Source organism: Heptranchias perlo, chromosome 7, assembly GCF_035084215.1.
Source record: "Heptranchias perlo isolate sHepPer1 chromosome 7, sHepPer1.hap1, whole genome shotgun sequence".
In the NCBI taxonomy this organism is placed as follows: domain Eukaryota; kingdom Metazoa; phylum Chordata; class Chondrichthyes; order Hexanchiformes; family Hexanchidae; genus Heptranchias; species Heptranchias perlo.
Genome location: NC_090331.1, coordinates 74,494,553 through 74,518,096, shown reverse-complemented (window position 1 = coordinate 74,518,096; position 23,544 = coordinate 74,494,553). Strand labels below are relative to the sequence as shown.

At 44.4% G+C, this 23,544-nt stretch overlaps 1 protein-coding gene across 1 annotated transcript in view; it reads right to left on the bottom strand.

Moving 5' to 3' along the window:
• The window catches only part of LOC137324045 (uncharacterized), a 238,230-nt gene that overhangs the window by 201,039 nt on the left and 13,647 nt on the right, over positions 1-23,544 (bottom strand). Inside the window, exons 2-6 of the mRNA XM_067988215.1 lie at positions 17,352-17,467; positions 12,750-12,856; positions 4,788-5,390; positions 3,113-3,721; positions 309-914 (exon numbers count right to left, since the gene is read on the bottom strand). Coding sequence (XP_067844316.1) covers positions 309-914; positions 3,113-3,721; positions 4,788-5,390; positions 12,750-12,828 — 1,897 coding nt within the window. The 5' untranslated portion in view covers positions 12,829-12,856; positions 17,352-17,467. The remainder of the gene's footprint in view (positions 1-308; positions 915-3,112; positions 3,722-4,787; positions 5,391-12,749; positions 12,857-17,351; positions 17,468-23,544) is intronic.

Here is a 23,544-nt window from a genome sequence, read left to right as displayed (position 1 = left end):
GTTTATACCTGCTACTATATAAATACCCTAATATAAGGACATTTTGTTACTTGCTTCTGCATGTATTTCAGTCAGCACCATGCAGAGATGCTATGATCTTCTGACAAAACCATCTTACAATCTCTCCAAAATAATAAACACTGCTTTTTTTGTGTGGGTGAAACAATAAAAATCAATGGTTGCTGGGAACTGAATGATGATAGAGTGTTCAGAGAGAAGAGTAGATTGTTTAGAGCCGAGACTTTCCTATTAATTTATTGCAGCGCAAGACAGTTTGACCTAGGCGCAGTTGTTCAAAATGCAGTTACCTTTGGTAGCTGGAGTTGTCAGCAGTTCAGAAGTTTTCCTCACACCAGTCAGAGTTGACAATGGTAATAGCACTTCCTGTTGTATCTCTGGAAGGGAACGGAACTCCTTCACGCCAAAAACCAAACTGGGGTCTGAACTAACCACTTGTAGCTGTTGTTTTATTGCATTCTGAGCTCCAATGGCTAAAGTTGTAACACCAGCTTGTAACAGGGCATCTGATGGCTGTTTCATATCATCTCTCGATTTTCCACCAGTAATAAGTACCAGGAACTGGGGAACACCTTCCTCTTTTCTACTTCCTGAATACTTGGTAAAAAGGTATTTAAGGACATAGTCCAGTGCGGCTCCAGTCTTGAGCACTGTGCCACCTTTCAGTCTGAGTCTTCTTATGTGAGAGAGAAGTTCATCTTTTGATGAGTAGGTGTTTAGAAAGAACTCAGGCTCTGCAACATTGCTGTACTGTACCAGACCTACCTGCACCCTGTCACTTCCAATGTCAAAGGCCTCAATTATTCTTGTGATGAAGTCACGGATCGCAGGTAAATTGGTGCTTCCAACATGAAATGACCCATCAATAAGGAAGACAATGTCTCTCTTGTCTATTTCTGTTACAATTGCCAAATGAAATACACAGTTACAAACACACTATATTGCAACATAACTTGAAATATTTTTAAGTTCGATAAAATAAATGCAGAATTTGCCCTTAATGTTAGATTTGTGAAGTAACTGGATTTATTTCTGAAGGTACGGAGATAATTCTTGAAGTCTGAACACTTAAGACTCCCGTCAGGTAGACAAGTGGCACTTATATTGTTCTACATATCCAATACCAAGAAGCCATTTGTCCAGCTATGCTAAGACTTGAAGTATGTTGGTGTTTTGGAAAAACCTCCTGCTTTTCCCAACCTCATTAACTTTGTATTCTGCAGGTCTGCATTCTGGCAGTGGTTCTGGATAGTCTTCTACCATAGGGCCTGATTTTAACCCTACTCACCCAACGGAACCCATGTGGGCAAGCAGTTAAAATCGACTGGGAGACTTACCCACCGACGTCCCGGTACATTCCCTCTATCTTCTATTTTAACCTGCACTTTTGGCTGAAGAAGGTTGCAAACGCTTCAGCCTTGTCTTTTGCACTCACGTGCTGGACTCTGCCATCATTGAGGATGGGGATCTTTACAGAGCCTCCTCCTCCCGTTAGTTGTTTAATTGTCCACCACCATTCACGACTGGATGTGGCAGGACTACAGAGCTTTGATCTGATCCGTTGGTTGTGGAATCGCTTAGCTCTGTCTATAGCATGTTGCTTCCGCTGTTTAGCATGCATGTAGTCCTGAGTTGTAGCTTCACCAGGTTGGCACCTCATTTTTAGGTACGCCTGGTGCTGCTCCTGGCATGCTCTTCTATACTCCTCATTGAACCACGGTTGATCCCCTGGCTTGTTGGTAATGGTAGAGTGAGGAATATGCTGGGCCATGAGGTTACAGATTGTGCTGGAATACAATTTTGCTGCTGCTGATGGCCCACAGCGCCTCATGGATGCCCAGTTTTGAGCTGCTAGATCTGTTCTGAATCTATCCCATTTAGCACGGTGGTAGTGCCATACAATACATTGGATGGTGTCCTCAGTGCGGAGACGGGACTTTGTCTCCACAAGGACTGTGCAGTGGTCACTCCGACCAATACTGTCATGGACAGATGCATTTGCGACAGGTAGATTGGTGAGGGCGAGGTCAAGTAAGTTTTTCCCTCGTGTTGGTTCGCTCACCACCTGCCGCAGGCCCAGTCTGGCAGCTATGTCCTTTCAGACTCGGCCAGCTCGGTCAGTAGTGGTGCTACCAAGCCACTCTTGGTGATGGACATTGAAGTCCCCTACCCAGAGTACATTCTGTGCCCTTGCTACCCTCAATGCTTCCTCCAAGTGGTGTTCAACATGGAGGCGGACTGATTCACCAGCTGAAGGAGGGCGGTAGGTGGTAATCAGCAGGAGGTTTCCTTGCCCATGTTTGATCTGATGCCATGAGATTTCCTGGGGTCCAGAGTCAATGTTGAGGACTCCCAGGGCCACTCCCTCCTGACTGTATATCACTGTACTGCCACCTCTGGTGGGTCTGTCCTGCCGGTGGGACAGGACATACCCAGGGATGGTGATGGAAAGGTCTGGGACAATGGCTGAAAGATATGATTATGTGAGTATGGCTATGTCAGGCTGTTTCTTGACTAGTCTGTGGGACAGCTCTCCCAATTTTGGCACAAGTCCCCAGATGTTAGTGAGGAGGACCTTGCAGGGTTGACTGGGCTTGGTTTGCCTTTGTCGTGTCCGGTGCCTAGTGGTCTGATGCTGGGTGGTCCGTCCGGTTTTATTCTTATTGTGACTTTTTTTAGCGAGATTTTACAACTGAGTGTCCACTGATGTCAGACAGGACAACCCATAGAGAACATATCCATTCATTGGCAATAATTGTCATGCAGCAATTTGTTATTATCTTTCGAATGCAATGCCCAGTGAGTTTGATGTGAATGAAACCTCAATCTCCGTGGCTCAGTAAGTGAAGCATGCAGTTGACATTCATGCGTTGAAAGTAAGCTTCACTTAAACACAATTTGGGAAACTGAAGCGAAAGCAAGTAACCATTGAATGCAATTCCCCCTACAGTACTGTTTTACTTTAGTAAATCTGAATGCTTTAATGTATAATAAGTTCATGCACAAGAATTATATCATTTCTTACTGTTGTGTTCAATAATAGTTGTTTAAGTCTTTCAAACCCAACCAGAGTAGCTGCTAAAACATCAGATACCTTTTTTAACTGGAGCAGTTGGTTGCTCATAAACTATGGTTACACCAGCCAATGTTGACAGTGGTGTCATCACCTGTTCCTGTACCTCTGGCAGATTTTGGAATTTGTCAACATTGAAGACCAAACTGGAGTCAATTGCGATTTCTGTTAGCTGTGCCGGATCTGCATTCATGGCTCCTATGGCAAAGGTCATTACAGCAGCTCGCTTCAGGGCATCTGCAGGTCGTTTGACATCATCCCTTGACCTTTCTCCAGTGATGAGCACCAAAAACTGGGGAACACCATCCTCTTTCCTACTTCCTGCAGCTCTGGTAAAGTGGTTTTTAAAGACGTAGTCTAGTGCTGCGCCAGTGTTAAGTGCCCAATGGCCTCTCAGTCTGAGTCTTTTCACAGCAGTTTGCAAAGCAGATTTTGTCATGTGAGTATTTAAGTGAAATTCAGTCGTTGCAACATCATTGTACTGTACCACGGCAACTCGCACAGAATCTGGTCCAATTTCAAATTTGTCGACTATATTTAAGATAAATTCGCAAATTTGCAAAAAGTTAGCATTTCCCACACTGGAGCTGCCATCGATCAGGAATACTATGTCCCTCTTGCTGACTTGAGCTGCAAAATAATTTTAGGTTAGTTCAATAATGGAAACTTTTGCTTCAACTCATATTTCTTAATCATAAAGTATAAATTTAGGCTTCGTACTAGCAGCATAGGAAGGTTAGAAGAATTATTTTCATGCAAATAGTTATAAGAATAAGAACATAAGAGCATAAGAATTAGAAGCAGGAGTAGGCCATTTGGCCCCTCGAGCCTGCTCCGCCATTCAATCAGATCATGGCTGATCTTCAACCTCAACTCCACTTTCCTGCCCAATCCCCATATCCCTTGATTCCCCTACAGTCCAAAAATCTATCGATCTCAGCCTTGAATATACTCAACGACTGAGCATCCACAGCCCTCTGGGGTAGAGAATTCCAAAGATTCACAACCCTCTGCATGAAGAAATTCTTCCTCATCTCAGTCTTAAATGGCTGACTCCTTATCCTGTGACTATGCCCTCTAGTTCTTGACTCTCCAGCCAAGGGAAACAACCTCTCAGCCTCTACCTTGTCCAGCTCCCTCAGAATCTTATATGTTTCAGTGAGATCGCCTCTCATTCTTCTAAACTCCAGAGATTTTTGCTAGCCAAGGGTATTAAGAGATATGGAGCCAAGGCGGGTGGATGGAGTTAGGATACAGATCAGCCATGATTTCACTGAATGGCGGAACAGGTTTGAGGGGCTTAATGGCCTACTCCTGTTCCTATGTTCATATGAACTTGTCGTAATATATTAAATATGAGATCGGCATCCCAAGACATAGAGGTAAGTGGAAAAATTGACTTTTTTTTAAAAAAAAGCTTTTGGTATCTAGTTTACATTTTTAAAATTTCCTCACAGCTCACTCACAAACCCAACTGCCTTGTCTAAAACTAGTCAGGTGACAACTCTAGAAGCCCAACCTTTCTGATCCCTGATATTTATCTTTGAAAAGGCCAACTTCTCTCCAAAGTGAAATCCTGTGTTCAAGCAAAGCTGTTTGATTATGGAGAATGTCATGAATTTTGTTCAAAGTCATTTTTATAATTATTAAATCTGCAATTAAAAAAAAGCATTTAAAACTATTGGAAGCTACGCACCTTCAATCTCAGGTTCTTGCACCTCTATAACCAATTGTTTCCTGGCTACCAATGAAAACAGTGGCATCAATTGTTCTCGTATGGCAGCCATCCTTTGGACATTGGGAGCTAGCATAGAAAACGAAGGGTCGGTAGCTATCTGTTCGGTTTCAGCTGCAACGGCATCTCGCACCCCGACAACAAACGTAAACATGCCACGTTTTTTTATTGGAAACATTCCCCGTCTGAAATCATCACTGGACTGTCTTGAAGTTACAAGGACCATCACCTGAGGAACCCCCTCTGCTTCCCTGCTCCCGGCTGATGGAATAAAGTGATTGTCGACCAGGAACTGGAATGCCTTTCCAATATTGGCTTCACCTCCCCCTTTCTGTCGAAGATTTTTCATGGCATTGAGGACCTTTGTTTTTGTGGGGTACGTGTTTAAATAGAACTCAGTACTGGGGGTGTTGCTGTATTGCACCACGCCAATTTGGATGGCATCGGGGCCAATATTGAGATCTTCAATGAAATTTGCGATGAAAGAATGTATGAACTGAAATTCATCCCTTCCCAAATTACTTGATCCATCAATTAGGAAAATTAGGTCAGCTGATTCTTGCTCTTTAAAGAGAAAGACAAATGTAAAAGATAACGTGTTAAAACAGGTAACTCAAAACAATATTTTAAAAAGGAAAAGACTTGCGTTTATATAGTGCCTTTCATATCCTCAGGACATCTCAAAGTGCTTTATAGCCAATGAAGTACTTTTGTAATGTAGGGAAACATGGCAGCCATTACTGAGGAACTTGGCTGAGGCCGAGGCCTATAGTAATACACAGAACCAAGGTCGAAAAGAGTAGGAAAAAAAGTAAAATAATTCCAGAATCAGTGGTTAGATGATACTGAAAGTCTATAGATTGTAAGAGGAAGGTAAGATTGAGGAGGTAAGGAGTTCCACAGTTTTCAAGCCCTGGGAAATAATAATTTAGGGTAGGGGGTGGTGTGATTAGTCCTGATTTCAATATAGTGAAGATAAAGGGAGAAGAAATTGCATGTAGATGGTGAGTTTGGGAGGAAGAAGAAAATAAATTTCATGGGAACAAATACTATAGTATTCTTGATAAAACAGTGCGAAAGAGACAAGAAAGATCCCTAAAGATCCTCCCTGATATGCAAGCAGTATTCAAATCTTGCACAGAATTAGCTTTATAGAGTTAAGAGTAGTTGAGAAGGTCTCATGTCCAAATAAACACTCTAATTGGTGGGGTAATAAGTAGCTGTTTTTATTTCCAAAATCCTCTAAAATCTTCCATCAAAGAATAACAAAGTGATGCAACAGAAGTGTAATTGCTACAATGTGCTTACTCCCAACAGGTGACCATCTTGTGTTCAGTTAGAAATATACAAGCACCATACATATCAAAAAGAAATATTTGACATTAAAGAGGAAACCTAGATTTTTGGAGACAACTGGAGTAGTGTGCGCCCAAGAATTTTAAATCAGAGGAGATAATGGGATCCAGAATTTGAAATCAAGGGAGATAATCCAGAATGGCACTATAGATGAAGGTAGATGTAAATGGATAGTAAAGTAACATGTGCATACTGCAGCCTCAGTAATATTGCAAGGATGGCAGTTATGAGCAGGAGCTCAGCTACTGTGGAGTGAGTTCTAAAAGGAAAAGAAAATTAGATATAGTTAGGGTTTAATACACTTGAGTTATGAAGACCAATAGATCTGTATGTATGTAAAACCAATACCGACTGCAACACTGAGCTAGTGCGCATAGGGCCACTCAGAGAATGCAACGAAAATGAACACAATTGATCCTCCGTTAACTGGCATAATGAAGGAGACACCTGTTATATAATGGAAATTGATAGATAATCATGAGTTCCTAGACTTTAGTCTTGCACATGTGTTATCAATACTCTTAAGTATGGGAATAAAGGCTAGTCCAAGCTTTGGCATTACTTAATGTCATACAAATTGTGGTAGGTATTAATAGATTGTGCAATAAGGTGAAGTCTTGCACAAGACTTTCCAATGAAAATTCAGGGGATAATATAGAAAGCTGATAATTGAAGTGGGAAATAATGGATGTTCCACTGCAGTTTGAAATATTTGTTGGAGCATTTAAGCAAATTAGTAAACGTCAGATAGTCTGGAAATCTGCAAAGCTAAAATGAATTTTCAAATGACTTTTTGAAAACTCTTCTCCCTCCTCTACTGAAGGCACTGACCTACCTTAGATTTTTTATCCTGAGGTGAAGACTATTATCTGGTACTTTGTTCTTCATGTGTTAGACCAGACAATGAGTGCCAGCAGGCTATTTTCGTTGTGACCCAACTGTAGAGCGATCAGGAGTGGGAAACCTGACTGATTTTTCCCAATTATTTTAAACAGTATATTTCACGCTGAACATTGTATCCAATAAAGAATTTATAAATCATAGTTTGGCCCGAAAGAACCAATAAAATGTACAGTATTTCCAGTTTAGTGTAACATGCTGCTTCAAACATCTGTAACCAATTGTGAATCATGTGCTGAAAAGTGCAGCATTCCAGTGATTTTGATTGTTTTGACAGGCCTGAATGCCATCCAGGTTTCAAACACCGAATATAGGATTAGCGATGTTGGCTCCTCGGAGTGGAAAGCTATGATCACAGTGTCATGATAAGTATGATGAACTTGGAAGGGATCTCTTAGAAATATCAATCATGTCTAAATTGAAATATTCCCTGTAGAACTCATATTGTGACAGAGGATCTAGCCTGGAAAACAGGGACTGGGATGGTGCAGCTGGGTGATCCTTTCATTTCAGGGCTCAGGTTGATGGGATAAAAGTCTCCCCTTTCTGTCTAAGTGAAATGAGTCTGAAGTTTTTAGTGGCACTGCGCATAATTCAGCACTAAATTGCAATTCTGAGGTGTCATAAACATGGGCAGCGTGAAAGGCGGAAATGTCGCACTGCCTCAGTAGCAGGTGTCTTTCTATGGTTTAGGTTCAGCATGATGGAGGAAGCTTTAATTTGGTGTTAATTCATGTTTTCCCTGACCTAGAGATGTTTGATGGGGAAGAGTAGAAGAGTTTACCTTCTCATCTGACCTGCGTTATGCCAGATCTGGGATTGCCTGATGCTAGCACTAGGTCAGGTGCCAAAAGTTTAATTTCCACTCTCCTGCATGGTTATCCCTGAATTAAAACCACAACAGAAATTCCTGGATATGCTGATGTAATAGCCATGAAGATAACACTTTTTCGAAAGTGTCATTTTTCTGATGAAGGCTCTGCAATGTATTTTTAATTTGTCTTTTCAAAGGTAAAACATATCAGCATTTTCAAACACTGATAAGATGCACCAGAAAGCAGTACATGGAGTTGTGATATGATATTAACATCACTTTTCTGGCTCTGGCCATCTGTGCGCTGTCCCTCTTTCTGCTGAAATATCATTGGCAGAACCTTCAGTCACCATGCCCTAGCACTCCACAACGATCTTCTTAAACCCCTAGCACTGCAGATTTTATTATATGTATTATATATAATTCTGTTCTGCTCAGATTTTCTCTCCTGGAGGAAATACTTTTGGGGTGCAAACTGGTGTCAACAGCCTATGCCCCATTTCATTGCCCAAAACACAAATATGCCCCAACTTGGCACAGATAAAATGCTAAAAACGGCATGTAAATTCCCGGCCAAGGTGTTTTTAGTTTAATATGAAAGCTCATAATTAAACAATTAACATATTCAACTTCCTATTGTCCATCAGGATCTAGCCATAAGAATTATCAATTTACACTTGTGTAGCCCATACAGACAGCTCATGTACTGGAAGAGCCTTGTTATTTCTGTGTGAGCTTAGGTTTTAACAACTCACGTGCTGACCTTACAAATAAGGCTTTCAAATCAATAAATGAATAGATAGAAAAATAGATTTTGTTGCACCACTTCTCTCTTTGAAAAAGGACCCTCACTCACATGTGAATTTATCAGCTCACTTGTGAGGACTGTGCATACTGAACTAATCATGCCACCATGGCTGTTTCCACTGGTTTATCTGCCACCTAGCTGAAGTACCCAGTGTAAAGTTCACTCTGCTCTCACTGGGGTGTTTTTTTCCCACATCCCCTCTTCACATCCTTCTCTTCACATCCTTCTCTTCAATGCTAAAGCTACCTCATCCTGCAATTTAAAGATCCTATAAAGGTTTCCTTTAAATGCAGTTCTGCCTGTTGGTGGCTGCCTAACAGCGTTGAACCCCCTCTTGGATCCCACTGTTCTTAGCAATGCGTAGGCCACCAGCAGAAATGGTGGGGAATTGGGCAGTTAATTTCACAGCAACGTAGGGTGAACAATATTTGGAGTTTCTGGCTGCTGACCTCATTTTCGGAGAAGAATGTTTACGAGTATTGCTAAGGGGAAGGATTTGGTGCAATGCTTCATCAACCCATTTTCCTCTTCCAGCTGCTCTGAAAGCAAATGGTAAAATGGAGGCATATTTGGGCCATATTGTCCTGAAAGGTAGCATCATCATGGCAAAACACATCTGCCAAGCCACTAGTACTGGGCCTCGACTCCAGTTGACCACTGAGCAGCAAAAAAACTGCCCAGATGGCATCAATCAGATCAGCGAAGCCCTGAGAGATACTTGATTGTATTCCAACTCCAGTTGCTGGGAGGGCAGGAGCGATAGCCTTCTCCACTCTACCACTCAAGAAGAGAAATCAGGGTTAGCTGAGCAGTGTAATGGCTACTGTACTTTCAGTACAATGTATAACCATAAGCATTTACAATGTATTGTGATTAAATGTGCCCTTGCAGGAGCTGAAGAGACAGGATACGATGAATGTTAGGCTGCCTTCTCGTCTCCTACTTCGTTGTCTTCTACTGCTTCTCCTATATGTCTGCCCAAGATTTCCATAGTTTCCTCTTCATATGGAACGAGAGGCCAGATAAGTGTACCTGTTGCTGTTCTTTGCCTTTGATCATGGGCCACTTTCATCTTTAAGAATAAAGCAGATAGTGTGAAAACCCTCTACATAGAATGCAACCCAGATGTCAATAAGCATTCCTTAATGGGGATGAGACTTTTACTGCTTCCTTTCATGTTCAGCTATGAATGAAAGAACACTTACAGGAAAAGGAAGGGGATGTAAAGGATCTTGTGGTGCATCACGCACATTTTGATAAGTTGTAGATGGGATTCAACCATTGAGGGCAAGGTGACTACACGTGTGAAAAATGCCTATTACCATGTTAAAAGTTCAGACTGTCACCTCTTACCTTGGTTAGCCTGGTGAGCTCATCAAACTTCCTTCAGCAATGAGTTGCTGTGTGGGGTTAGTGGAGGTGGCACTCATTGCCAAGGCCACTTCCTTTCATTGAACCTGGATCAATCCTTTTGTTGGTCTCCTTCTTTCAGTCCCATGTTACTGCTCCCTCCTTTCCCTTTTTTGAGCCAAAAAAATTTCTGTGAAGAAGTCGAAAAACATGGGGGTTCTGGGCCCTGCTTCAGCAGTCTCAGACGTGCTTCTTGCAGGTGCTGTTCAAATTTCTTACTTCCTGTTGTTACAGGCCTGGTCAGTAATGTGCTGCAGCAATGCCGGTTTCCAACCCTCCCCCTCCCGAAGCATGCTCCCAATAGACAATGCTAATCGCACGGAGCCACCCTGAATATGACAATAAACGTAGGGAAACAAAATAGAATGAGATCACAGCAGGGTCTCATCAGCTAATGGACGTTATGGCCCAACAAACCTCTGGCAGAAAAATTGCCACGGAGGATAATCTAGGCCCTTGTCCAAGTCCGCAATCACTGCACACAGTCTCCCCGACTGTGTCACAAACCCTCAATAAGACCATCAGCTTTGGCTTTGTGACTCACTTTGGCACATTTTTAATTCTTAGGGTTCTTTTTTCTCTGCTATATCGCTTGGATAATGCGGCAGAAAATCAAACAAAATGGGATAGGGAAACCACCACCAGGTTCACATCCCTGCCAGTGCCTCCAGGTATTATCCTTACCCCCACCCCCACCCCCACCCCCCCCCGCCCCCGCCCCAGCAGGGAACTCAGCTGTCCCCCCCCTTGACAACCAGCTGCATTTAAGTGATGATGGAGGGTCCATAAACAAGGTGATTTTCCTGCCTCAACTACTGCTGACCCCAGGAATACCTTGAGATGGGAGGAGGTACAGCCTGGGCCAGTAGCAGCAAACCCTCTATTGTTAATGTTGGAAGGAAAGGGGCTTGTACTGAGCATCCCAGGAGCTGGAGGCCTGCAGCTCAGTAAGAGCCCCTTTTTAAAAACTTCTGCCCCTTTAAGGACATCTTTCTTCTCGAGGCTTTGCAGTGGGTGAGCTCTCTCTGCGTGGTGAGTATCCCACCGCCCTACATTTTTAATAAGCATCAACCCAGGAAAATGGGTTACAGTCATGGCAGGGTCAGGACGGGAGATGGAATCCTGCCCTGACCTACCTCCGGTGGTGAACCCACCCCGGAGTAAAATCCAGCCTCAGTCTCTCTGTCCTCAGCTGTCTTGAGTTTTGCTGGGTTGTACTGACACAGGCTCACAACACGTGGGCTGAATAGCTGGCTTGGTGAGCGGCTCCCCAATTGGATGGCATGGAGCATCCGACTTATGCAAATATTTATCAGCACTCACAAACCCACCAAATGATCACACCCACTTAACTACTTGAATGTCTTGCACGGGTACTTAAGCAACCACAGTCTCAAGTCATCTGGAACTGCTCCCTACAACCAATCTTTAACATTAATTGACATCTATAATGTGTTATATTTTCTCCAGCTAACCATCCCCTTCTCAGGCCACTATTGCAGGCTGAACTAAACTGTTAGCAACCTCTTCATCTTGTTTAACCCTAATATCCAACTCCATCTCTAACATTGCCTGCCTTTGCCGTTACTTCAACCCATCTGCCATTGAAACCCCCATTCATGTCTTTGTCACTTCCAGACTTGATTATCCCAATGCTCTTCTGGCTTGCCTCCAACCCCTATTCTCTGCAAACTTCAGCTCATCCAAAATTTTGCTGTCCATATCCTATCCTACATCAAGTCATGCTCGCCCATCATCCCTGTCCCAACTGACCTGCATTGGCTCCTGGTTCCCCAATGCTTGAGATATAAAATTTATATTCTTATGTTTAAACCTATCCATGGCCTGACCCCTCCCTGTCTCTGGAACCTCCTCCAGCCATACAATCTCCCAACATCGCCCTATCGGTTGTCGTGGCTTTAGCTGCCGAGGCCCTAGTTCTGGAATTCTATCTCTAAACCTCTCCACCTCCCTCTCCTCCTATAAAACATACCTCTTTGACCAAACTTTTGACCAGCCCTCCTATTAGCTTTCTTTGGCTTGTCGACCATTTCTCCTCATGCCTCAGTGAATCGCCTTGGAATGTTTTCCTACATTAAAGATGCTTTATCAATGCAAGTTGTTGTTTTTATTTGTGATTTAATAATACGATAGAATGGGTCATTTAAACAATTAACATATTAAGCTTCATGTTGTCCATCAGGATCTAGCCATAAAATTACCAATTACACTTCTGTAACCCAAACAGACAGCTGATCTAGCTGTTGTGTATTGCAAGGGACTTTCTGTGTGGGCTTAACATGCTGACCTTAGAAATAAGGCTTTCAAACCAATAACCCAACACAGTTATAAAAAACCTTTTCGTCACAGTGCCACTCAGCTCAAAAAAGGACCACCTTCCGGCAAAGCCTCCATCGCCATTGTGCAAGTCTTGCATTATTGACCCCGAGAATTCACATTCACGTTTCTGCTCATTTTATTTGAATCTCTTAATGAATTTTACCAGACAGCAATAAACTCCTGAAGGATATCGCATAGTCTTCCCTCTGTTCATGATTGCTCTTCACATGCCAACATCATTGTTAAGCACAGATAGTGATTCAGGCTCGTGACTTTCATTTTAGTGACTCCTTACCCTGTTGCGCTTCTGTCCCATAGTTTGAGAGGACTACACCAAGAACAGCCAGCAGTGACACCAAGCGGTGCATTTTCATTGTTAGGACAATGCACCTTGCTGTGAACCTGGAACAAACAGGAAAATTATTAATATCAAAATTGCAATTTTTATCAAGGTGCAGCCATTATATTTACTTTCTTATAAATTATCATGACAGGCATACATATAAAATAGTCACTAAAAGAACAAATAAATAATTTAAGAGGGATTTCTTCTCTCAGAGAGTGATGAGGATGTGGATGTGGCTGCCACATAGAATGGTTGAAACAGATAGCATTGACACATTTAAGTGCAGGCTTGAGGGAGAAGGGGAGAAGGGGATATGGGGGCAGGGTGGGAAAAGGTCATTAGAGTGGAAGGAGGCTCATGTGGAGTATAAACACCGGCGTAGACCAGTTGGGCTGAATGTTCTATTTCCATGCTGTAGACTCTGCAATTACCTCTTCCATTTGACATCGTATCATTGTATCATAGTAGGATTTGGACATTCAGCCCATCGTGCCTGTGACGGCTCTTTAAAAGAGCTATCGAATTAGTCCATTCCCCTGTTCTTTCCCCATAGGCTTGTAATTTTTTTCCCTTCAAGTATTTATCCAATTCCCTTTTGAAAGTTACTATTGAATTTGCTTCTACCACCCTTTCAGGCAGTGCATTCCAGATCATAACAACTCGCTGCGTAAAAAAATGTTTCCTCATGGGTGGGAAAGTAAGCTGTGAGGAGGGCACAAAGGGCTCAATTTTAAAACCAAAGTCCGGGTGCGTTGGGGGCGGGGGCATAGAAAATCAGGATCTTCCAGAGCGGGCAGGAATCCCGGCTCCAACACACTGAAGAATGCGCATAACCCAGAGGCAATTAAAGCCGGCGGGAAGGTATTTAAAACACTACTGGGCCCCTTACAGCAAATAAGCGGGCACACCTCCCATGGAAATTCAATCCCCAAGGACCTGGTCCAGTCTGCTTGCTCTGACAAGTCTTAAAGGAGCTGGCGACCAAAACTAGTGGACATTTTTGTAAGTTTGCTCAATTTAGAAGTGTTTTCTGAGGAATGGAAAGTAGCTCACAAAATCTCATTATTTACAGAAGGGTTAGAGGACAACCTGGAAAATATAGATCAGTAAAATTGAGAAAGACTTTGAAATTATTTTGATAAACCCATTCGGTGAACACTTGGAAAAGTGTTCAGATTACCAGAGAGCAGTGCCTAGGTTCCCATTCAATGTTCAGGTCGTCAGGGAGCAGTGCATTTGGGTCCTATCAAAGGTTCAGGTCACCAGGGAGTAGTGCATGGTGCTCACTTTTCTATTCTCAGTTCAAGAGGGTAGTTGTGGGGGCCGGATATTGGCAAGTATGACGACTAAAGCCAGGGGAGCAACTCAAGGCTCTGGGTCCTAACAACTTTATATTTTAGATGCAGAAAACTCTTCAAATTCCCACCTACCAGCAGCAAATGATTGTGTTATTTTAACTACCCAATTTTCCAGCAGCTGGTTTCTAATTACTAGGAGCAGCCAGTGATTTGAGGGAAAGATTTCCAGCAGCCTCTTGGCTGCAGATGATGGTGTCGCTGCAACAGAGAGGGGTACTGGTTGAGGAGGCCCCATCCCCTCATCCACCATCCACATCTGCAATCCACATTGAGGAGGAGCAGGAGGAGGAGGACAAACCCATGGGCAGACCAGTGGCTCACCTGGCTGCTCGTGAGGCCAGGGAGTCACTCATAAATGAATGGTTCTCATAAGATCAGAAAGTGAGAAGAGTCCAGTCCACACACCACCTGGAAAGACCAGCGCCAACACTAGTCTCCCCACCCCTACCTGCACAAAACAGCCCTGCAACTACACATAGTTGCTGTAAAGTGATCTACTGGGTGGCATCAAGTGTCGCCGATCATGGTGAAGCACATGAAAGGGCGCTATCACAAAAGCCAGTCAAGAATGGGCAAGACGTGGCAGTAATGGTGAGAATGATAACATTTAATGTGACTTTAACAAAAAACAAATATAAATGAAAAACATGACAGTCTGTCAGACACCCTTGTGATCACAAATCCTTAGCCTTTCTCTTCCTACCGCTTCTATGTGGTGCATCCCCTGTGGCTGCAGCAGTGGTAGTGGCAGGTTGCTCATGTCCATGCCCTGACTGCTTAGATGCTTTCGGCCATTGCCCTCCAAAGACTGCTCCACCTGCACCTGTGCAGGGGCAAACTCGGCCACCTGGAGAGGAGGCAGCATTGCGGGTACTGGTTGAGTGGGGGGCAAGAGGTGAGACGTGGGAACACTTTGAGTGGCGTCCCCACTTCCACGTTCCCTTTCGCCATCATCCCTCCCCTGGGCCAGGACCACATCACTCCTTCCACTCTGCTGGACAACAGTTTGGAGGACATGTGTGATGCCCTGGAAGGCCACTTCTAAAATATCTGTCAGCCTGTTTAAAGCAGCAGAATGTTATTCACCGTGACTCTGATCAGCCGTTGTCAGGGCCTGAATGGACTCATTTGTGAGCCGTGCTTCAAGCTCAATGGTGGCTAGCCTTCTCTCCATCGCAGACATTCCCGCACTTACCTGCAACACTATCTCAGATATTTCCGCAGTTATCTGTGACACTATCTCAGATATTTCCGCAGTTATCTGTGACACTATCTCAGACATTTCAGCAGTTATGTGCGACACTATCTCAGACAGTTGCTCACGTCCCTGTGACACTATCTCAGAGATTCCCTCCTGCACCTGTGCCACCATTCCACTCATGCTGGACTCCTCCATCCTCTGTGCTATTGTGGAGAGTGCGTGTGGCACCTATGGAGGTTAGGGAGGAAATTGCGGGTCCCCTAGCAGAGATATTTGAATCATCCACCGCTACAGGTGAGGTGCCTGAAGATTGGAGGGTAGCAAATGTTGTGCCTTTGTTTAAGAAGGGCGGCAGGGAAAAGCCTGGGAACTACAGACCAGTGAGCCTGACATCTGTAGTGGGTAAGTTGTTAGAGGGTATTCTGAGGGACAGAATCTACAGGCATTTGGAGAGGCAGGGACTAATTAGGAACAGTCAGCATGGTTTTGTGAGAGGAAAATCATGTCTCACGAATTTGATTGAGTTTTTTGAAGGGGTAACCAAGAAGATAGATGAGGGCTGTGCAGTAGACGTGGTCTACATGGACTTCAGCAAAGCATTTGACAAGGTACCGCATGGTAGGTTGTTACATAAGGTTAAATCTCATGGGATCCAAGGTGAGGTAGCCAATTGGATACAAAATTGGCTTGACGACAGAAGACAGAGGGTGGTTGTCGAGGGTTGTTTTTCAAACTGGATGCCTGTGTCCAGCGGTGTGCCTCAGGGATCGGTGCTGGGTCCGCTGTTATTTGTTATTTATATTAATGATTTGGATGAGAATTTAGGAGGCATGGTTAGTAAGTTTGCAGATGACACCAAGATTGGTGGCATTGTGGACAGTGAAGAAGGTTATCTAGGATTGCAACGGGATCTTGATAAATTGGGCCAGTGGGCCGATGAATGGCAGATGGAGTTTAATTTAGATAAATGTGAGGTGATGCATTTTGGTAGATCGAATCGGGCCAGGACCTACTCCGTTAATGGTAGGGCGTTGGGGAGAGTTATAGAACAAAGAGATCTAGGAGTACAGATTCATAGCTCCTTGAAAGTGGAGTCACAGGTGGATAGGGTGGTGAAGAAGGCATTCAGCATGCTTGGTTTCATTGGTCAGAACATTGAATGCAGGAGTTGGGATATCTTGTTGAAGTTGTACAGGGCATTGGTGAGGCCACACTTGGAGTACTGTGTACAGTTCTGGTCACCCTATTATAGAAAGGATATTATTAAACTAGAAAGAGTGCAGAAAAGATTTACTAGGATGCTACCGGGACTTGATGGTTTGACTTACAGGGAGAGGTTAGACAGATTGGGACTTTATTCCCTGGAGAGTAGGAGGTTAAGGGGTGATCTTATAGAAGTCTATAAAATAATGAGGGGCATAGATAAGGTCGATAGTCAAAATCTTTTCCCAAAGGTAGGGGAGTCTATAACGAGGGGGCACAGATTTAAGGTGAGAGGGGAGATATACAAAAGGATCCAGAGGGGCAATTTTTTCACTCAAAGGGTGGTGAGTGTCTGGAACGAGCTGCCAGAGGCAGTAGTAGAGGCGGGTACAATTTTGTCTTTTAAAAAGCATTTGGACAGTTACATGGGGAAGATGGGTATCGAGGGATATGGGCCAAGTGCAGGCAATTGGGACTAGCTTAGTGGTATAAACTGGGCGACATGGACATGTTGGGCCGAAGGGCCTGTTTCCATGTTGTAACTTCTATGATTCTATGATTCTATGATTCCAGCACCTTGCAAATGTGTTGCAGTCCCTCGATCATTCTCCTTTTAAAGGATGGCCCCCGGGGTTCAGCATCTGTGTCCAGCTGAGCAGAGCCTGGAGAGGAGTGCTCCCACCGATGCAGACTCTCCACAGCTGCCCCTGCCATCAGTGTCTGCTCGTGCTCGCTTGAGTGTGGTGACTCACCAGGTGCCAACCCAACTAACCGACTACTATAACCCACCGAGGTTTGAGTATCTGCTCTGGTGGATGGCTCGCTAAGATGTGACGGTGCGCCCTCAGAGGCCGGGACCTCCTTTGAGGAATCGCCCTCTCCCACCACTGCGGTCGTTGAACGGCCTGTAAGAGAACAGAAGGCAATATTAAGCATCATCACAGATGTGTCTTGTTGCGATGAGCATACTGAGGTGTTCAACATGCCAATCATTGTTAACATGAATTGATGTTGTGTGTGATGAATATTAAAGTTGTGTCACCAGACGTTTGTGGGGCGCCAGTCTCGGCATTCCCAATGGACAGGCACTCGAGGGTGTGGCTGATCACCAACGCCTCCTCCTCCGCATCTGTGAGGACCACTATTTGTTGTGGCCCCCCTTCAGTCCAGGTACAGCAGGCAATTAGGAAGGCAAATGGCATGTTGGCCTTTATTGCAAGGGGGCTGGAGTACAAGAGTAAGGAAGTCTTGTTACAATTGTACAGGGCTTTGGTGAGACCATACCAGGAGTACTGTGTACAGTTTTGGTCTCCTTATGTAAGGAACAATATACTTGCCTTAGAGGCGGTGCAACAAGGGTTCACTAGATTGATTCCTGGGATGAAAGGGTTGTCCTATCAGGAGAGATTGAGTAGAATGGGCCTATACTCTCTGGAGTTTAGAAGAATGAGAGGTGATCTCATTTAAATATATAAGGTTCTGAGGGGGCTTGACAGGGAAGATGCTGAGAGGTTGTTTCCCCTGGCTAGAGAGTCTAGAACTAGAGGGCATAGTCACAGGATATGGGGTCGGCCATTTAAGACTGAGATGAGGAAGAATTTCTTCATGCAGAGGGTTGTGAATCTTTGGAATTCTCTACCCCAGAGGGCTGTGGATGCTCAGTCGTTGAGTATATTCAAGGCTGAGATCGATAGATTTTTGGACTCTAGAGGAATCAAGGTTATGGGGATCAGGCAGGAAAGTGGGGATGAGGTCGAAGATCAGCCATGATTTTATTGAATGGTGGAGCAGGCTCGAGGGGCTGTATGGCCTACACCTGCTCCTATTTCTTATGTTCTTATGTTCTCATGTTGCCTTTGGCTCTTTTACCTTAAATCTGTGTCCTCTGGTTACCAATCCTTCTACCACTGGAAACAGTTTCTCCTTATTTACTCTGTCAAAACAGTTCATGATTTTAAACACCGATATCAAATCTCCCCTTAACTTTCTCTGTTCTAAGGAGAGCAATCCCAGTTTCTCCAGTGTCTCCACATAACTGAAATCTCTCATCCCTGGTACCATTCTAGTAAATCTCTTCTGCATCCTCTCTAAGACATTGGCATCGTTCCGAAAGTGTGGTGCCCAGAATGTTATTTTTATTCATTCATGGGATGTCACTGGCAAGGCCAGCATTTAGTGCCCATCCCTAATTGCCCTTGAGAAAGTGGTGGTGAACCGCCATCTTGAACTGCTGTAGTCCGTGTGGTGAAGGTTCTCCCACAGTGCTGTTAGGTAGGGAGTTCCAGGATTTTGACCCAGCGACGATGAAGGAATGGCGATATATTTCCAAGTCAGGATGGTGTGTGACTTGGAGGGGAATGTGTTCTCATGCGCCTACAGCCCTTGTCCTTCTAGGTAGTAGAGGTCGTGGGTTTGGTAGATGCTGTCGAAGAAGCCTTGGTGAGTTGCTGCAGTGCATCCTGTGGATGGTACACACTGCAGCCACAGTGCGCCGATGGTGAAGGGAGTGAATGTTTAGGGTGGTGGATGGGGTGCCAATCAAGCGGGCTGCTTTGTCTTGGATGGTGTCGAGCTTCTTAAGTTTTGTTGAAGCTGCACTCATCCAGGCAAGTGGAGAATATTCCATCACACTCCTGGGACTTGATGGTTTGACTTATAGGGAGAGGTTAGACAGACTGGGACTTTTTTCCCTGGAGAGTAGGAGGTTAAGGGGTGATCTTATAGAAGTCTATAAAATAATGAGGGGCATAGATAATGTAGATAGTCAAAATCTTTTCCCAAAGGTAGGGGAGTCTATAATGAGGGGGCATAGATTTAAGATGAGAGGGGAGAGATACAAAAGGGTCCAGAGGAGCAATTTTTTCACTCAAAGGGTGGTGAGTGTCTGGAACGAGCTGCCAGAGGCAGTAGTAGAGGCGGGTACAATTTTGTCTTTTAAAAGCATTTGGACAGTTACATGGGTAAGATGGGTATAGAGGGATATGGGCCAAGTGCAGGGAATTGGGACTAGCTTAGTGGTATAAACTGGGCGACATGGACATGTTGGGCCGAAGGGCCTGTTTCCATGTTGTAACTTCTATGATTCTATGATTCTATGATTCTATGTTAGGCTGACTGGCCTGTAATAGCCGGGTTTATCACTCTCCCCCTTTTTGAACAGGGGTGCAACATTTGCAATCCTTCAGTCATCCAGCACTGTCTCCATATCTAAAGCAGATTGGAAGATTGTGGCCAGAGCCTCTGCAATTTCCACCCTTATTTCCCTCAGAAACCTGGGATGCATCTCATCTGGACTGGGTGACTTTTCTACTTTGAGTACTGCCAACCTTTTATGAACCTCTTCCTGATCTATTTTTATTCTATCCAATATCGCTACTACCTCCTCCTTTACTGCTACAATGGCAGCATCCTCCTCTTCGCTAGTGAAGATTGATGCAAAGTATTTATTTAGTACCTCAGCCATGTACCTCCCCCTCACAAGAAGATCTCCTTTTTTGTCCCTAATTGGCCTCACCCTTTCGTTGACTACCTTTTTACTATTTATATGTTTATAAAAGACTTTTGGGTTCCCTTTTATGTTAGCTGTTAATCTATTCTCATACTCTCTCTTTGCCCCTCATTCCCTTTTTTAGATCTCCTCTATTCCTTCTGTATTCATCCTGGTTCTCTAATGTATTTTGAACATTACATTTGTCATAAGTGTCCTTTTTACTGTTTCATTTTAATCTCTATATCTTTAGTCATCCAGGGAGCTCCAGCTTTGGATGCCCTTCCTATCCCTCCTGGTGGAAAAGTGTGAACTCAGTACCCGAACCATCTCCTCCTTGATGGCCTCCCATTGTACAATTACTGAATCATCTACCATTTTTTGATTCCAATCCACCTGGATTAACTCAGTGAAATTGGCCCTCCTCACATTTGATTGTTCCTTGTCCTTTTCCATAACTATTCTAAACCTAATGATATTATCATCACTGTTCCCCAAATGCTCCCCCACTGAAACATGCTCCACCTGCCCCACTTTTTTCTCCTGAACTAGATCCAGCACTGTTTCCTTCCTCATTGGGCTGGTAACAAACTGTTCAAGAAAATTTTCTTCTACACATTTCAGGAATTCCTCCCCCTCTTTGCCCTTTACACGTTTACTGTCCCAGTCTAGATCAGGATAATTGAAGTCTCCAATTAAACTACTCTATAGTTCTTGCATCTTTCTGTAATTTGCTTGCAAATTTGCTCCTCCATCTCCTTCCACTATTTGGTGGTCTATAGTATACACCCAGTAGCGTAATAGCTCCTCTATTGTTCCTTAATTCTAACCAAATAGATTCTGTCTTTGACCCCTCAACTACACCATCCCTTTCCAGTGCTATAACAGTTTCTTTGATTAACACTGCCAACCCCCATCCCCCCATTCTTTCCTTCCCTATCTTTCCTGAATACCTTGTAGCCAGGAATATTAAGTACCCAATCCTCCCCTTCTTTGAGCCTGTTCACTGTTATTGCCACTATATCATAGTCCCATGTGACGACTTGAGCCTGCAGCACACCAACATTTTTTTTACCATGCTACATGCATTTCCGCACAGGCTCTCCAAACTCATCTTAGACTGCCTCGCATTTGCCCCCTGTCTGATCCCTACTATTTCTGAACTATCCTTTACTCTCGTGCTATTTGTCGCTCCCATTCCTCTGTGCACTCTGTTTCTCCTCTCTAATGTTTCATTCTGGTGCCCTTCCCCCTGCCAAATTAGCTTAAACCCTCCCCCACAGCACTAGTTAATCTCCCCGCGAGGACATTGGTCCCAGCTCTGTTGAGGTGCAACCCATCCATCTTGAACAGATCCCTCCTGCCTCAGAATTGGTCCCACTGCCCCAGGAATCTGAAGCCCGCCCTCCTGCACCATTGCTCCAGCCACGCATTAACCTGCTTATCTTACTATTCCTATATTCACTAGCGCGTGGCACTGGCAGTAATCCAGATATTACTGCCTTTGAGGTTCTGCTTTTTAACTTACTCTCTAGCTGCTGAAACTCTGACTGCAGGACCTCAACCCTTTTCCTTCCTATATCATTGGTACGCACATGGACCACGGCTTCTGGCTGTTCCCCTTCCTCCCTTCAAAATGTCCTGCACCCTCTCAGTGATGTCCTTTACCCTGGCACCAGGGAGGCAACACACCACGTGGGACACACGTCGGCAGTTGCCAACAGGCCTGTCTATCCTCCTATGCAGCCGAGTCTCCCACGGTGCCATGGATTTGCTCCTGACTGCATCCCCCTGACTGGTATTCAACACGTCTTACCTAATAAGTTGGCTAAATGATCCATCCTGCAGTATGTAGTTGGGAGTTACTTTGGCCTCTGCCTCTTCAATATTTTTGTTGATTATAGTGCAAACTTCAATTTCTATTGATCATGAAGTAATGCAATATGCTGGGTCTTGTCGCAGTAATGCATGCTTCTTTAGTCGTTGTCCAAGCTAACTACCTTGTAACCATCAACTTCCCTGTCAAGCTCCTATTCCGTATAGGAGAAGGAAGTAGGAAATTAGGACTTTTTCTCATACATGTCCCTTTAATGTTGATCTTGGTGCCTTTAGAAAAAAATATTATACCTGCTTGCCTTATAGCAATTGTAATGTCAGGAGCAGGCTATTGGAAGTCACCATTTCATAGAAACATAATATGTTACAGCACAGAAAGAGGCCATTTGGCCCATTGTGCCTGTACCGACTCTTTGAAAGAGCTATCCAATTAGTCCCACTCCCCTGCTCTGCAAATTTTTCCTTTTCAAGTATTTATCCAATTCCCTGTTGAAAGTTAACTGTTGAATCTGCTTCCACCACACTTTCAGGCAGTACATTCCAGATCATAGCAACTTGCTGCATAAAAAAATGTTCTCCTCAGCTCCCCCTTGGTTCTTTTGCCATTTATCTTAAATCTGTGCCATCTGGTTAACGACCCTCCTGCCAATGGAAACAGTTTCTCCTTATTTACTAGATCATAATTTCATAATTTTGAACATCTCTATTAAATCTCCCTCTAATCTTCTCTGCTCTAAGGAGAACAATCCCAGCTTCTCTACCTCTTCACATAACTAAAGTCCCTCGTCCCTGGTACCATTCTAGTAAATCTCCTCTGCACCTTCTCTAAGGTCTTAACATCCATCCCAAAGTGTGGTGCCCAGAATTGGACACAATACTCCAGCTGAAGCCTAATCAATGTTTTATAAAGGTTCAGCATAACTTCCTTGCTTTTGGACTCTATGCCTCTATTTATAAAGCCATGGATCCAGTATGCTTTCTTAACAGCTTTCTCAACTTGTCCTGCCACCTTCAATGATTTATGTATGTGTACCCCCGTGTCTCTCTATTTCCGCACCCCCTTTAAAATTGTACCATTAGTTTGTATTGCTTCTCCCCATTCTTCCTCATGAATTGTATCACTTTGCACTTCTAGTTTATAGCCCTGAGGAAGCCGGCACCATCGCACTCGAAAACAGGCCTAGGGATCGCCTGCAACAAAGGAGGTAAATAACTTATCTGAATGTGTATCCAGGAGGAGCAGGCGTGACCCTCCCGACCCCACATTAAAGGACCCTCCCGATCACCGCCACTCCCACACACCCCCCCCCCCACCTTGCCCCAATCCCGAGCCCCGCGACTCCAGGCCCGTCGACCCAACCCCGACCCCTGGCCCGCATTCTCTCATCCCCCATTCCCGGCTGGACCCCCTTATGTGAGGGCCCCTGTGGTGCTAGCAGCGGCCCAATTTCTCAGTGGTCCTCTCCACTCTCCACCGGGCCTCACCGGCTCTCCAACAGTGATATCCAAGGGCCAATATCAGGGGAGACTTGGACATCACCATTCTGCCCTGCGCCCCCCCAAGCCCCTAGGCCATCTGGTGTAGCTGTGGGCATTGGTTTCGGAGTCAAGACCCACTTTGAAGAAACCCTCGGTAACCTGCAGGAGTTTGCTCGCTCA